This window comes from Anolis carolinensis, unplaced genomic scaffold, assembly GCF_035594765.1.
Source record: "Anolis carolinensis isolate JA03-04 unplaced genomic scaffold, rAnoCar3.1.pri scaffold_7, whole genome shotgun sequence".
Lineage (NCBI taxonomy): Eukaryota > Metazoa > Chordata > Lepidosauria > Squamata > Dactyloidae > Anolis > Anolis carolinensis.
Window position 1 is genome coordinate 20,160,540 of NW_026943818.1, and position 12,262 is coordinate 20,172,801.

The 12,262-nt window shown below is 42.0% G+C and overlaps 2 protein-coding genes across 4 annotated transcripts in view; one reads left to right on the forward strand and one right to left on the reverse strand.

The window, feature by feature from the left end:
* Positions 1-2,353, reverse strand: part of dtx2 (deltex E3 ubiquitin ligase 2) — a 19,125-nt gene extending 16,772 nt beyond the window's left edge. The window contains exons 1-2 of one of the 2 annotated variants that reach the window (XM_008123394.3): positions 2,212-2,353; positions 187-519 (exon numbers count right to left, since the gene is read on the reverse strand). In XM_008123394.3, the coding sequence (XP_008121601.3) occupies positions 187-463 (277 nt within the window). In that variant the 5' untranslated portion in view covers positions 464-519; positions 2,212-2,353. The remainder of the gene's footprint in view (positions 1-186; positions 520-2,211) is intronic. The other variant, XM_062959342.1, reaches the window with a different exon arrangement.
* The window catches only part of ssc4d (scavenger receptor cysteine rich family member with 4 domains), a 27,364-nt gene continuing 17,452 nt past the window's right edge, over positions 2,351-12,262 (forward strand). For both annotated transcript variants that reach the window (XM_062959343.1, XM_062959344.1), the window contains exons 1-3: positions 2,351-2,736; positions 5,914-7,712; positions 11,268-11,446. In XM_062959343.1, coding sequence (XP_062815413.1) covers positions 11,338-11,446 — 109 coding nt within the window. In that variant the 5' untranslated portion in view covers positions 2,351-2,736; positions 5,914-7,712; positions 11,268-11,337. The remainder of the gene's footprint in view (positions 2,737-5,913; positions 7,713-11,267; positions 11,447-12,262) is intronic.

Consider the following 12,262-nt stretch of genomic DNA (forward strand, 5'->3'; position numbering starts at 1 on the left):
CCCCGAGTCCCCCCGGGTGAGAAGTGCGGGGTATAAATGCTGGAAATAAATAAATAAATAATTGTTATTATTATTATTATTACGTCATGCTCGACACATAGAATCAGGCGAACCTTCAACATGCACAAGTTATGCAAGTTGCCCCCCGCAGATCGACTAGGAGATGGAAGCCCCTGTGGACATTACCTGTATCTTGTCGGAACTGCGTCAAACTGGGGAGGTCAATGACGTAGGGGGCCAAGGCGGGGTCTGCTTGCCCCAAGGGGATGCTGCCTTGTAAGGGCCAGGTCCCCAGCGAGCGCCGGCCCTTCGCCGACAGGGCCTGGAAGGACTGCTCGATGTAGCCACACACGCCGCTGCAGTACGGTCTCCAGTGCCCACACTCGTCCTGCCACTCCCACACCGCAGCCCCTGGGTCCGGAAGAGGAGGAGGCCCAGCGGAGGTTCCCGGCAACGCGGCCATTTTCACACCACCACCATCAACTACGGAACCTAGAGTATCGCCGCGTCGAAATTCATCTTTGACAACGAGAAGCAGAATGAAGAAAAAGAAGGAAAGGCCAAGCATGATATTACATCCGTGAGAGAAGGGCATTTTCTCCCTGAAGGAGATCTCCCAGTTCGCCCTCCACATTGATTACCAACATGATTTTTGTTCCTGGGTTATCAATCTCATTTCGTATTTATTTATTAGCAACACTTATATCCCGCCCTTCTCACCCTGAAGGGGACTCGGGGCCGCTTACAAGTCATATGTACATTGAATATATTATATTATTTGTATAGCACAATACTGTACTACTACTGTAGTACAATATAGTAATTTATAATAATAATAATAATAATAATAATAATAATAATAATAATAATAAAACTTTATTTATACCCCGCCACCATCTCCCCGTGGGGACTCGGGGCGGCTTACATGGGGCAGAGGCCCAAACAACACAAGGACAAAATATAAGCAACATAATACAATCACAATATAAAACAGATAAAACAGTAATGCAATATATCAATTAAAACAACAATACAGGATAAAAAATTACATTAAAAACACATAAAAGGCAAGACCGTAATAAATACAGGATAGATTATTAAAAACCCTCTGGGGCTGATTAATTAATGACTGTATTTATTGCCAGTATTGTGCTATGCTAATAATATAATATTGTATGTAAATTTGTAAGCCGCTCTTCGGGGTGAGAAGGGCGGGATGTAAATGTATTAAATAATAAATAAATAAATAAATAAATTAGTTTAGTTTCCTCATAACCTCTGAGGATGCCTGCCATAGATGTGGGTGAAATGTCAGGAGAGAATGCTTCTGGAAGATGGACAGACAACCCGAAAGACTCACAGCAGCCCAGTGATTTTGGCAACGAAAGCCTTCCACAACACAACAACAACAACAATAATATATCCATAGCCACTTGGATTCTCCTATGTGGATAGATATATAAGTAATGATGATATAAATATAAATGATAAATACAGTAGAGTCTCACTTATCCAACACTCGCTTATCCAACGTTCTGGATTATCCAACGTATTTTTGTAGTCAATATTTTCAATATATCGTGATATTTTGTTGCTAAATTCGTAAATACAGTAATTACTACATAGCATTACTGTGTACTGAACTACTTTTTCTGTCAAATTTGTTGTCAAACATGATGTTTTGGTGCTTAATTTGTAAAATCATAACCTAATTTGATGTGTAATAGGCTTTTCCTTAATCCCTCCTTATTATCCAACGTATTCGCTTATCCAACGTTCTGCCGGCCCGTTTATGTTGGATAAGTGAGACTCTACAGTAATGGCAAAAATGATGATGATGGGTTGGTGGGAGTCTTTCAGGCTGTATGGCTATGTTCTAGAAGGGCCATACAGCCCGAAAGACTCACAGCAACACAGTGATTTTGGCCATGAAAGCCTTCCACAACACAATAATAATAATAATAATAATAATTTGATTAATACATCTGTGCTGCAGAGCTAAAGCAGCTTGATCCCAGTTTAACAGCCCTGGCTCAAGGCGACTGAATGCTGGGAGTTGTAGTTTGCCAAGGCCTTGGGCCTTCTCTACTGAAGAGACCTGGTATCTCTCCGAACGACGAACCCCAGGACCCGTAGCAGTCACCGTGGGCCCTTCGCCCACCTCCCACACGTTCTGAACTACAACTCCCACCATCCCCACCCACCCCTCACCTTTCCTCCGTCTGTTGCCAAGGAAACTAGTCTCCAAAGCTCCCTCGGCCTCCTTCGCCAACGGCGGAAGTAACCGAGCGCCAACTGCGCATGCGCGCGCTCCTTCCGCTCCTTCCCCGGCTTTCCATCGAGGCCTCCCATGCCTGAGAATTTCGCGCATGCGCTTCCCACGCCGCGGAGCCTGCTGGGAAAGGAGGCCCAAAATGGCGGCGGGTTTCTCTCATTTCCAGGCCCAAGAAGCACTTCAGCCAGGGAAGAGTCATTAGGACATTAATTATTTACTTATTTATCGTGTCAGAAGCTAATTGAGAATATAGTCATAATGTATAAACCACAAACAAAGATAAAAACGTGGCATTATGCTAAATTTCCCTTGACCACTTGGAGTGTGTCTGGTATTGCTGTGAAAAGGTCCTCCATTGGGCATGTGGCAGGCCTCAAGCCTCATTGTAGTAGGTGGTCTGTGGTTTGCTCCTCTCTGCACTCACATGTCGTGGACTCCACTTTGCAGCGCCATTTCTTAAGGTTAGCCCTGCATCTTCTGCCAGAGCGCAGTCTGCTTATTTATTTTATTTCCATCATTTCTATCCCGCCCTTCTCACTCAGAGGGACTCAGGGCAGCTTACAAAACTGGCAGAATTCAGTGCCAATACACAACAATACAAAAGAATAAAACATAAGCAATTCATAGAATCATAGAGTTGGAAGAGACCTCATGGGCCATCCAGTCCAACCCCCTGCCAAGAAGCAGGAAATTGCATTCAAAGCACCCCCGACAGATTTAAAATAATACAAAATACTTGAGCCATTCATCCAATACCATTGTAATAGTGTATTATTATCATTATTATAATAATGTAGTACATTGTAATACCATCAACACTATATGCACATACAATATACTTTTTTTCGTGTCAGGAGCGACTTGAGAAACTGCAAGTCGCTTCTGGTGTGAGAGAATGGGCCGTCTGCAAGGACATTGCCCGGGGGACATTGCCCGGATGTTTTGATGTTTTACCATCCTTATCCAAGCTTCTGCCGGCCCGTTTAGCTTGGATATGTGAGACTCTACTGTATTGCACCACCTGACATCTGTCTGCTTATCGCCTTCCAAGTTGCCCAGTTTTCTGTGTGCCCAGGAGGGAGTTCAGCCAAGGTATCAGCCAAGGATTGAGGTTTCGGGTTTTAACCTGCCACTTTTGGACTCTCGCTTGCTGAAGTGTTCCTGCAAATATCTCAGTAGATCTTAGGAAGCTGTTTCTTGATTTATGGCGTTGGCATGCTGGTTGATATCCAAACAGGATGGGCCAGAAGTGTCCATGCCTTGGTCATTTCATTGCTGGCTGCTACTTCCTGACAGATGTCAGGTGGTGCAATACAGTAGATTCTCACATATCCAAGCTAAACGGGCCGGCAGAAGCTTGGATAAGCGAATATCTTGGATAATAAGGAGGGATTAAGGAAAAGCCTATTAAACATCAAATTAGGTTATGATTTTACAAATTAAGCACCAAAACATCATGTTATACAACACATTTGACAGAAAAAGTAGTTCAATACGCAGTAATGTTATGTTTTAATTATTGTATTTACAAATTTAGCACCAAAATATCACGATATATTGAAAACATTGACTACAAAAATGGCTTGGATAATCCAGAAGCTTGGATAAGCGAGGCTTGGATAAGTGAGACTCTACTGTACCTGCTAAACAGTATAATTTCTCCACCAGTGTAGGGTGTTGACATCCTGTGATAATGTGGCATGTCTCATTAAGAGCCACACATTCAGTGTATTCTACACTGGGCCCTGCTCTTGGTCCCGCCTGCCTCACAAGCGCGGCTGGTGGGAACGAGGGACAGGGCCTTCTAGGTGGTGGCTCCCCGGCTATGGAACATCCTCCCCAGATATATACGGCAAGCCCCAACCCCTTTGAGCTTTAGAAAAGCCCTAAAAACATGGTCATGTGCTCAGGCTTTTAACGAATAAATGACAACGACGACCTGGACTGATGTATAGCTAATGCACGAGGATATTGGATGAACAGATTTTAACCATATGTTTTATATTTTATACTGTATTAATTGTTTGTAATGGATTTTATATGCTGTTATGATTTTAATTATGTGTCGGCATCGAATTGTTGCCAATTGTACGCCGCCCTGAGTCCCTTCGGGTGAGAAGGGTGGGATAGAAATACAGTAGAGTCTCACTTATCCAAGCTAAACGGGACGGAAGATGCTTGGATAAGCGAATATCTTGGATAATAAGGAGGAATTAAGGAAAAGCCTATTAAACATCAAATTAGGTTATGATTTTACAAATTAAGCACCAAAACATCACGTTATACATCAAATTTGACAGAAAAAGTAGTTCAATATGCAGTAATGTTATGTTATAATTACTGTATTTACGAATTTAGCACCAAAATATCAAGGTGCTTTTAGGATGTTTTTAAGATGTTTTGTTAAAGATGTTTTAAAGATGTTTTTAAGATGTTTTTAAATTGTTGTTTTAGCCGGTTCTTGTGAGCCGCCCCGAGCCCTAGGGGAGTGGCGGCAAATAAGTTTGAAAAATAAATAAATAAATGATATATTGAAAACATTGACTACAAAAATGGCTTGGATAATCCAGAAACTTGGATAAGTGAGGCTTGGATAAGTGAGACTCTACTGTATTGGAAATAAATAAAATAATAAATATTCAGCAGCAGAGCAGCAAAGCACAAGGGCAGATGTCTTCAATGTGTCTGGTTGTGATCCTCAGGTTGTGTCAGTCAGCTTTTGTATGATATTATTTCTAGTACACATTTTTTGTTTGATGTCCAAAGGAGGGCAACCAAAATGATCAAGGCTCTGGAGAACAAGCCCTATGAGGAGGGGCTTAAAGAGCTGGGCATATTTAGCCTGCAGAAGAGAAGGCTGAGAGGAAATATAAGGAGGGCCATGTATCAAGATGTGAAGCAAAATCATAGGGAGGAGGGAGCAAGCTTGTTTTCTGCTGCCCTGGAGACTAGGACGCAGAACCATGGCTTCAAACTACAGGAAAGGAAATTCCACCTTAACATTAGGAAAATAATCCTCACTGTGAAAGCTGTTCACCCGTGGAACTCTCTCTGCCCCAGAGTGTGGTGGAGACTTTTAAACAGAGGCTGGATGGCCATCTGTTGGGGTGTGTGATTTTCCTGCTTCTTGACGGGTGTTGGACTGGATGGCCCACAAGGTCTCTTTCAGCTCTATGATTCTCAAGCAGTACTTCTTGTACGCCCAGAGTAACTCCCAGGTATTTGGGTGTGCTGCAGTGCTCCAGTTGGATTCCTTTGCAGGTAATCCTCAGAGCTTGAAGTGCTTGTCTGTTCTTAAGCTGAAAAGCACATGTCTGAGTTTTAGATGGATTAGGAATCAGTTGGTTTTCCCTGTAATAGGCAGTAAGAGCACCTAAAGCTGGATTGATAGATAGATAGCTTTGTTCATTATTGTTTATGTACATTAAACCATCAGAAAACTAAGCAGCCATTCTCTAAGCATTCAGATGGACAATTTTGGATTTTGAAGTATTTTGGTAGTTCAGAAGTGGCCTTAAGGCGCAAACATTCAACAAGTTGTATAAGTTATGTTTATAACTTCGTTGTTGCCTTCCCTCCCATTTTGGGGCATTTGAATAGCCATAATACAAAAAAGTTATTTCTTTTCACCCTGCCAGGAATCAAACAAGACTGGAAGGACTGAGGTGTGCATATTAGCAGAGAATTGTCGTCTGTGTATCCCATTCGCACTACAGACATCCACCATGGGTCTCCTGCAGAAGGTACTTGGCACAACTGACATCCCCTTTTCAACATTGCGCCCTTGAGGCGGCGGTGGCCGTTGCTCTTCTCCACCGATCAGCACAGCTGAACAAAGGCCATCTTGTTCTCATGCAGCATATGTGCAGCTCAGAAATATTTTCTCTCGTGGGACGGACATAATCTTCCCTTGGAAACTCTCAGTTGGGACAGTCAGCCAGTGAAGAGCGATGTCCTTTGTGTTCTCACTTGCTGTCAGGTGAACTTTGATTTATGGTGGCCTTGTAAATGAGAGTCATAGAATTATAGAGTTGGAAGAGACAACATGGGCTACCTAGTCCAACCCGCCCTTCTGCCAGGCAGGAAAAGCACAATCAAAGCACTCCTGACAGATAGTCATCCAGGCTCTACGTAAAAACCTGTCCTCAGGGGTCTTCGCTTTTTGTCCCAATTTGGTGTAATTTGCAGACTTGACCAGCATGTCTTCTATTCTGTCATCCCAGTCATTGATAAACATGTCTATTTTGATATTCAGTGATCTGTCTTGAGGATCTTATCTAGTTCCTTCAGAACTACCCTTCAGGATCTTAAATCTTTTTGCAACAGTTTCTATTTTGATGAAGGACCGAGCCAAGATAGAAAAGCCTTTTCTATACGTCACTTGGTGACTTCAGAGCAGACTCAGGCCTCACCAGAAAATGTTCATCTCTTTGAGAGTCAGCATCGTGGTTTGAACATTGAATACATACTCTGGAGAGCCAGCTTTGTATCTCTGATCAGTCATAGATACCCACAAGGTCACTTTGGGCAAGTCTCACTCTCTCAGCCTTGGTGGAATGCAAGGGTAAACTCTCCTGAACAAATCTTGCAAAGAAAGTCCTGCAAGAAGGTTGCCATTGGTCAGAAATAGTTTGAAGGCGCACAACAACAACAACAACAACAATAAATAATAATGTTTTCATTTCTTACCTGCCTCACCTTGTGGCTCAATTGTACAGGAGAAGGCCATCCTGGAGTGAACCTGGACTCAAACCATGTAGGGCTTTAAAGGTCAAAACCGACACTTTGTACTTTGCCTGGAAGGTCCGCCAAGGCCTTCTTAGGCCAGGATCGCAGAGCCAAAAAATGATCAGTAATGACTTCCTCTCAATTGAGATATGTTCCTTAAAGAAGAAGAAGGTGCCCCTGGAAAGGGAGCGGGGAAATCGTCCACCATTTCTCCACCGGCCTCCAAGATCTGTCATCGCCTTGGAGCAGATACAAATACTCAGCTCTTGCCTTCCTTTCAGTCTCTTTGGAAACCTGACCCATTCTCTGGAGAAGGATGTATCTTTAAAGGTGTCTCGGTCGAACCTCTCTTCATGTTTTGGGCTGTTTACCCCCCATCTGCATCCAAACGATGCGCTCCTTCAAATTAGTTTTAAGCCTTGTGTCCTTTCCCCATGAAGCTTCATGCAGTGGCAGAGTGGGACCCCACGATTGATGGATGAGGGACTTTTCTCGGTGCCTTTTGTTGCATTGCAAGGAAAGCAGGAAGAAGAAGAGGAAGAGGAGGAAGAAGAAAAGTTTGGCATAAAAGAAACCATTCGCCTTGTTTTTTTTCTCTCTCTCCTCCCATGGACTCCTCTCTCCCTTTGATTCCGCATCACCAAATATTACATTTTGGAAGGTAACCCTGGCATTCTTTCGAAAAGGGGAACGTGGAACGGCTAAAGAGGTAGGTGCCTTGATACTGGACCACTTTGCTCAACCTACCAAATAATAGTATGAATTGAGTGTCATGCATAAAATGATTAGAAAGATTGTGCATATCATTAGGCTATGTGTATATCTATGTTTAACATACATTCATTTCATATTCAGAATTGTTCCCGTCTCCAAGATTGTGTGTATACAGTGTTCCCTCACTTATCGCTGGGGTTAGGTTCCGGGACCACCCGCAATAAGTGAAAATCCGCAAAGTAGGGACACTATATTAATTTTAATATTTATACATTATTTTAGTAGTTATACACTATTTTAAGTCTTTATCAACCAATCGTGTGTTGATAAATCACTTCCTTCTCCTCCCGTTGCCGCTTGGGCTCCTTTTCTCTCCCTTCGGCTTCTCCTTCCTCCCTTCCTTAGGCTGTAAATTGTAATTTTTTATGATTTATAATAGTCTTTTAGAGTTAATTGAAAAACCATGAAACAGCGAATCTGCAAAAAGTGAACCACGAAGTAGTGAGGGAACACTGTATGTGCAAACACAGGTTTTCTGAACTTTGAAATTTGTCTGGTCCCAAACATTTTGAAGAAGGGATACTCCACCTTCAATAATGGCACCATCACCGAACTTTAATATTCTACATTTAGAGCTGTTAATGGCCAATGTTCTATGTCCTTGGCTCTGCTGTAATCTTTCAACTCCCACCAACATTTCTCTTTGGAAATCCAGTTGTGAGCATTACATGCCTCTGAATATTTGGAAGTCTGCTAGTGGAGATTCACACAAGAGAAGGGTTGTTTCTTGGGTTCGTGGAATAGTTTGCAATGAGAAGATCAGGGTTGGATGCCATGTTCAAGTCAAGGGGTTTGTCCTGTACTCCGGGATTCAATTCTTCCTTTTGCATTGCTCTGATACTCAAATACCATAGAGACAGTGGTGTATTCCTTTGCAATACAGCTGTCCCTCTGTATCCATGGATTCTGCACCCGTGGATTCAGTCATCAATGGCTTCAAAATCCCAAAAGCAAACCTTGATTTTGTCGCTTTATATAAGGGACAGCATATTTACTTTGCTGTTTTATATAATGGGGCTTGGAACCAAACCCTAGCTGAGATCTAGGGCACACTTTATTTGAGATCAGTTTCTTTTGCTGTCTGTGCCCCTATTTACAAGATTTTCCTTCACTTTCTGTCCCTGTGATCATTTGATTTTGAAAATAATGGCTTGTTGTGCAAATGAAGGTTGGAGATAAAGCATTTCAATGGAGAGCCCTGATGATAACTCTTCCAAGAGTGGATTTCCCTTCCTTCTGAAGGGTTGATCTCTCTCACATCCTGTTATCTCAGCCCCCCCCCCCCCGTTCTTAACTAGGAGTCGGATGTAAGTCAGATGTTTGTAATTCAGGGATGGCCTGTACTGCCACCATATTCGCAGGGATTATTGCATATACTCGAGTATAAACCTAATTTTGCAGCCCTTTTTTAGGACTGAAAAAAAACCTCCTCGGCTTATACTCGGGTGATGGTCCTGGTGGGCTTATATTCAGGTCAGCTTATACTCAAGTATATATGGTATATTTATTATTTTTCTCTATTACTATTATTGGTATTGTTACATTTATTATTTTACTCTATTATTATTATTATTACATTTATTATTTTACTCTATTATTGTTGTTACTTTTACATTTATTTTACTCTATTTTTATTAAGATTAATACATTTATTATTTTACTGCATTTATTATTATTGCATTTATTATTTCACTCTATTATTATTAAAAGGATACATAAGCACATTTACATTGAAGAAGATGAAAGTAATGATTTAATCAGAGTTGAACAGTTATATCTTATATTACAGTTTGATGTAAAGATTCAAAAACATTTAAACTATTGATGCCTCAATTAATGTAATTTTATTGATATCTCGGCTTATACTGGAGTCAATGTTTTCCCAGTTTTTTGTGGTAAAATTAGGTGCCTCGGCTTATATTCAAGTCGGCTTACAGTATGTTCCTGGACTAATAGTGGAAGCAGGTTATTTGCATTTGACTCTTCTAACAGCAGAGCTGGGGCCTCGGTCTCCAAGAAAGCAACTCTCTCGCCGAAGCCCTCACTCTCCTTGCACACAGCCCACAACTGGCACATTGGCCTCTGAGGTTGAAAAATAATCTCACGCTGAAGTTTGTGCCCCTGAATGCTCCATTCATCCGTCCTGGTGCCAGGCTCCTCTGGCGAATAATGTCAGCTTTTGTGCCGAGGGGCCTGGCCAACTCTCCCCCTCTCCTGCCAGTCGCTGAGAAAAAAATGCCATGATGGCAGACAAGGTGGCTCCTCTGTGCCAACAGCTGCCCACCTGTCTCGGCTCCAGGAAGGTGTGCAGGTGGATTTTAAAGTTAGTTCATTTTGTGAACCTACTGAGAGTTTCCTCTACGTATTGTTGTTGACTGCCTTCAAGTCAACACCAGCTTATGGCAATGGCATGAATGCGAAACCTCTATGGCTGGACCTACAATGCCTTATAATGTATGTGCAAACTTCCCTGAGTCCCTTCTGGGAGATAGAGTGATATATAAATAAAGTTTTGTTGTTGTTGATGATGATTGTAGACTAATAGTGTCTGGCCATTGGTCCTCCATGTGTTTGGGACATCATATCCCAGTATTCTTTCTTTGCAGACTGACACAGTTTTATATTGCACAGGAGGCCTTCTTTGCAGACTGACATGGTTTTGTATGAGACAGGAGGCCTTCTTCGTAGACTGACATGGTTTTGCACAAAACAGGAGGCCTTCTTTGTAGACTGACATGGTTTTGTATGAGACAGGAGGCCTTCTTTGTAGACTGACATGGCTTTGTATGAGACAGGAGGCCTTCTTCATAGACTGACATGGTTTTGCACGAAACAGGAGGCCTTCTTTGTAGACTGACATGGCTTTGTATGAGACAGGAGGCCTTCTTTGTAGACTGACATGGTTTTGCACGAAACAGGAGGCCTTCTTTGTAGACTGACATGGTTTTGTATGAGACAGGAGGCCTTCTTTGTAGACTGACATGATTTTGCATGAAACAGGAGGCCTTATTCATAGACTGACATGGTTTTGCACGAAACAGGAGGCCTTCTTTGTAGACTGACATGGTTTTGTATGAGACAGGAGACCTTCTTCGTAGACTGACATGGTTTTGCATGAGACAGGAGGCCTTCTTTGTAGACTGACATGGCTTTGTATGAGACAGGAGGCCTTCTTTGTAGACTGACATGATTTTGCACGAAACAGGAGGCCTTCTTCATAGACTGACATGGCTTTGCATGAGACAGAAGAATTTTTTTTTTTTGCAGACTGAGTTGGATTTGTATGGTACAGGAGGTCTTATTTACAGACTGCCATGGTAATGGCCAATTCCATGAGTTTATTGCTTGGCCCTAACACATTAACATATATGATTTAGGTTCATTGGAAACTACAATGAAGACTTAAAAGAGGAGGCTACCCTATTTTTTTAATGAGCATTTCAAACACTGGAGATTAGGAATGCTCACAGTGTTTTCCCTTCCTTTCCAGGTGTGGCTTTGCAGTTATTTCCCTGGGAGACCACTGAGAGATCCACTGCAAATCCCAGTGAGAAGCAGAAATGAACATTGGTCCTTGTTCAGGACACAGGAAGAAAGATCAGAGGCCTGGACTCTGGGCACCACCTGCCTTGCTGGTCCTCTCAACCCTCCTCTACCTTTTCCCAACAGGTGAGCTTTAAATCTGAACTTCTTCTTCCCTTCCTTTCCCTTCCTTCCTTCTCCTTTTCTTCCCCCTCTTTTTTCCTTCCTTCCCTCCTTCCTTTTTCCTTCGCTTCCTTCCCCTCCTGATCTGTCACCTAGCTTCATTCCTTTTCTTTTCTAGTGACACCACAGAGGGCCACTTCACCCGGCAACTGCTAATCTGCTTTGTATCTTTCCCTTTGGATCCAAAATATATGGTTCTTTTAGTTCAATCCCTGCCGTTATTTTAAGTTGGATCACAGAGTCTGTGTGCCACTTTTGCTTCAGATCCATCAAGCCACAGAGGAACCTTTGTGGCTCAAACATATATGTACCTACATACTTTAACTTTTAAAATATAAGATATAGATATAGTTGATGACTGGACAGCAGATTCCAGAATCCCCTAGCCAGAATGGCTGCCAGTAGGGCACTGGGTGCATCAGATATAGCCAGAGTTGTAAATATATTTGAATTTGTATTTAATGAAGGACAGGAACAAATCTGCAACAGAAACAATTAAATTATGGACATAAAGACTAAGATAAGTTATTCTTATCAAAGCTATAAATATAAATACCTTATATACTTGAGTATAAGCCGACCCGAATATAAGCCGAGACACCTAAAAAACTGGGAAAACATTGACTCAAATATAAGCCGAGAGTGGTAAATTTCAGAAAGAAAAATATTTATTTATTTATTTCTATCATTTCTACCCCGCCCTTCTCACCTGAGGGGACTCAGGGCGGATAAATAGATACCAATAAAATTACATTAATTGAGGCATTATTAGTTAAATGT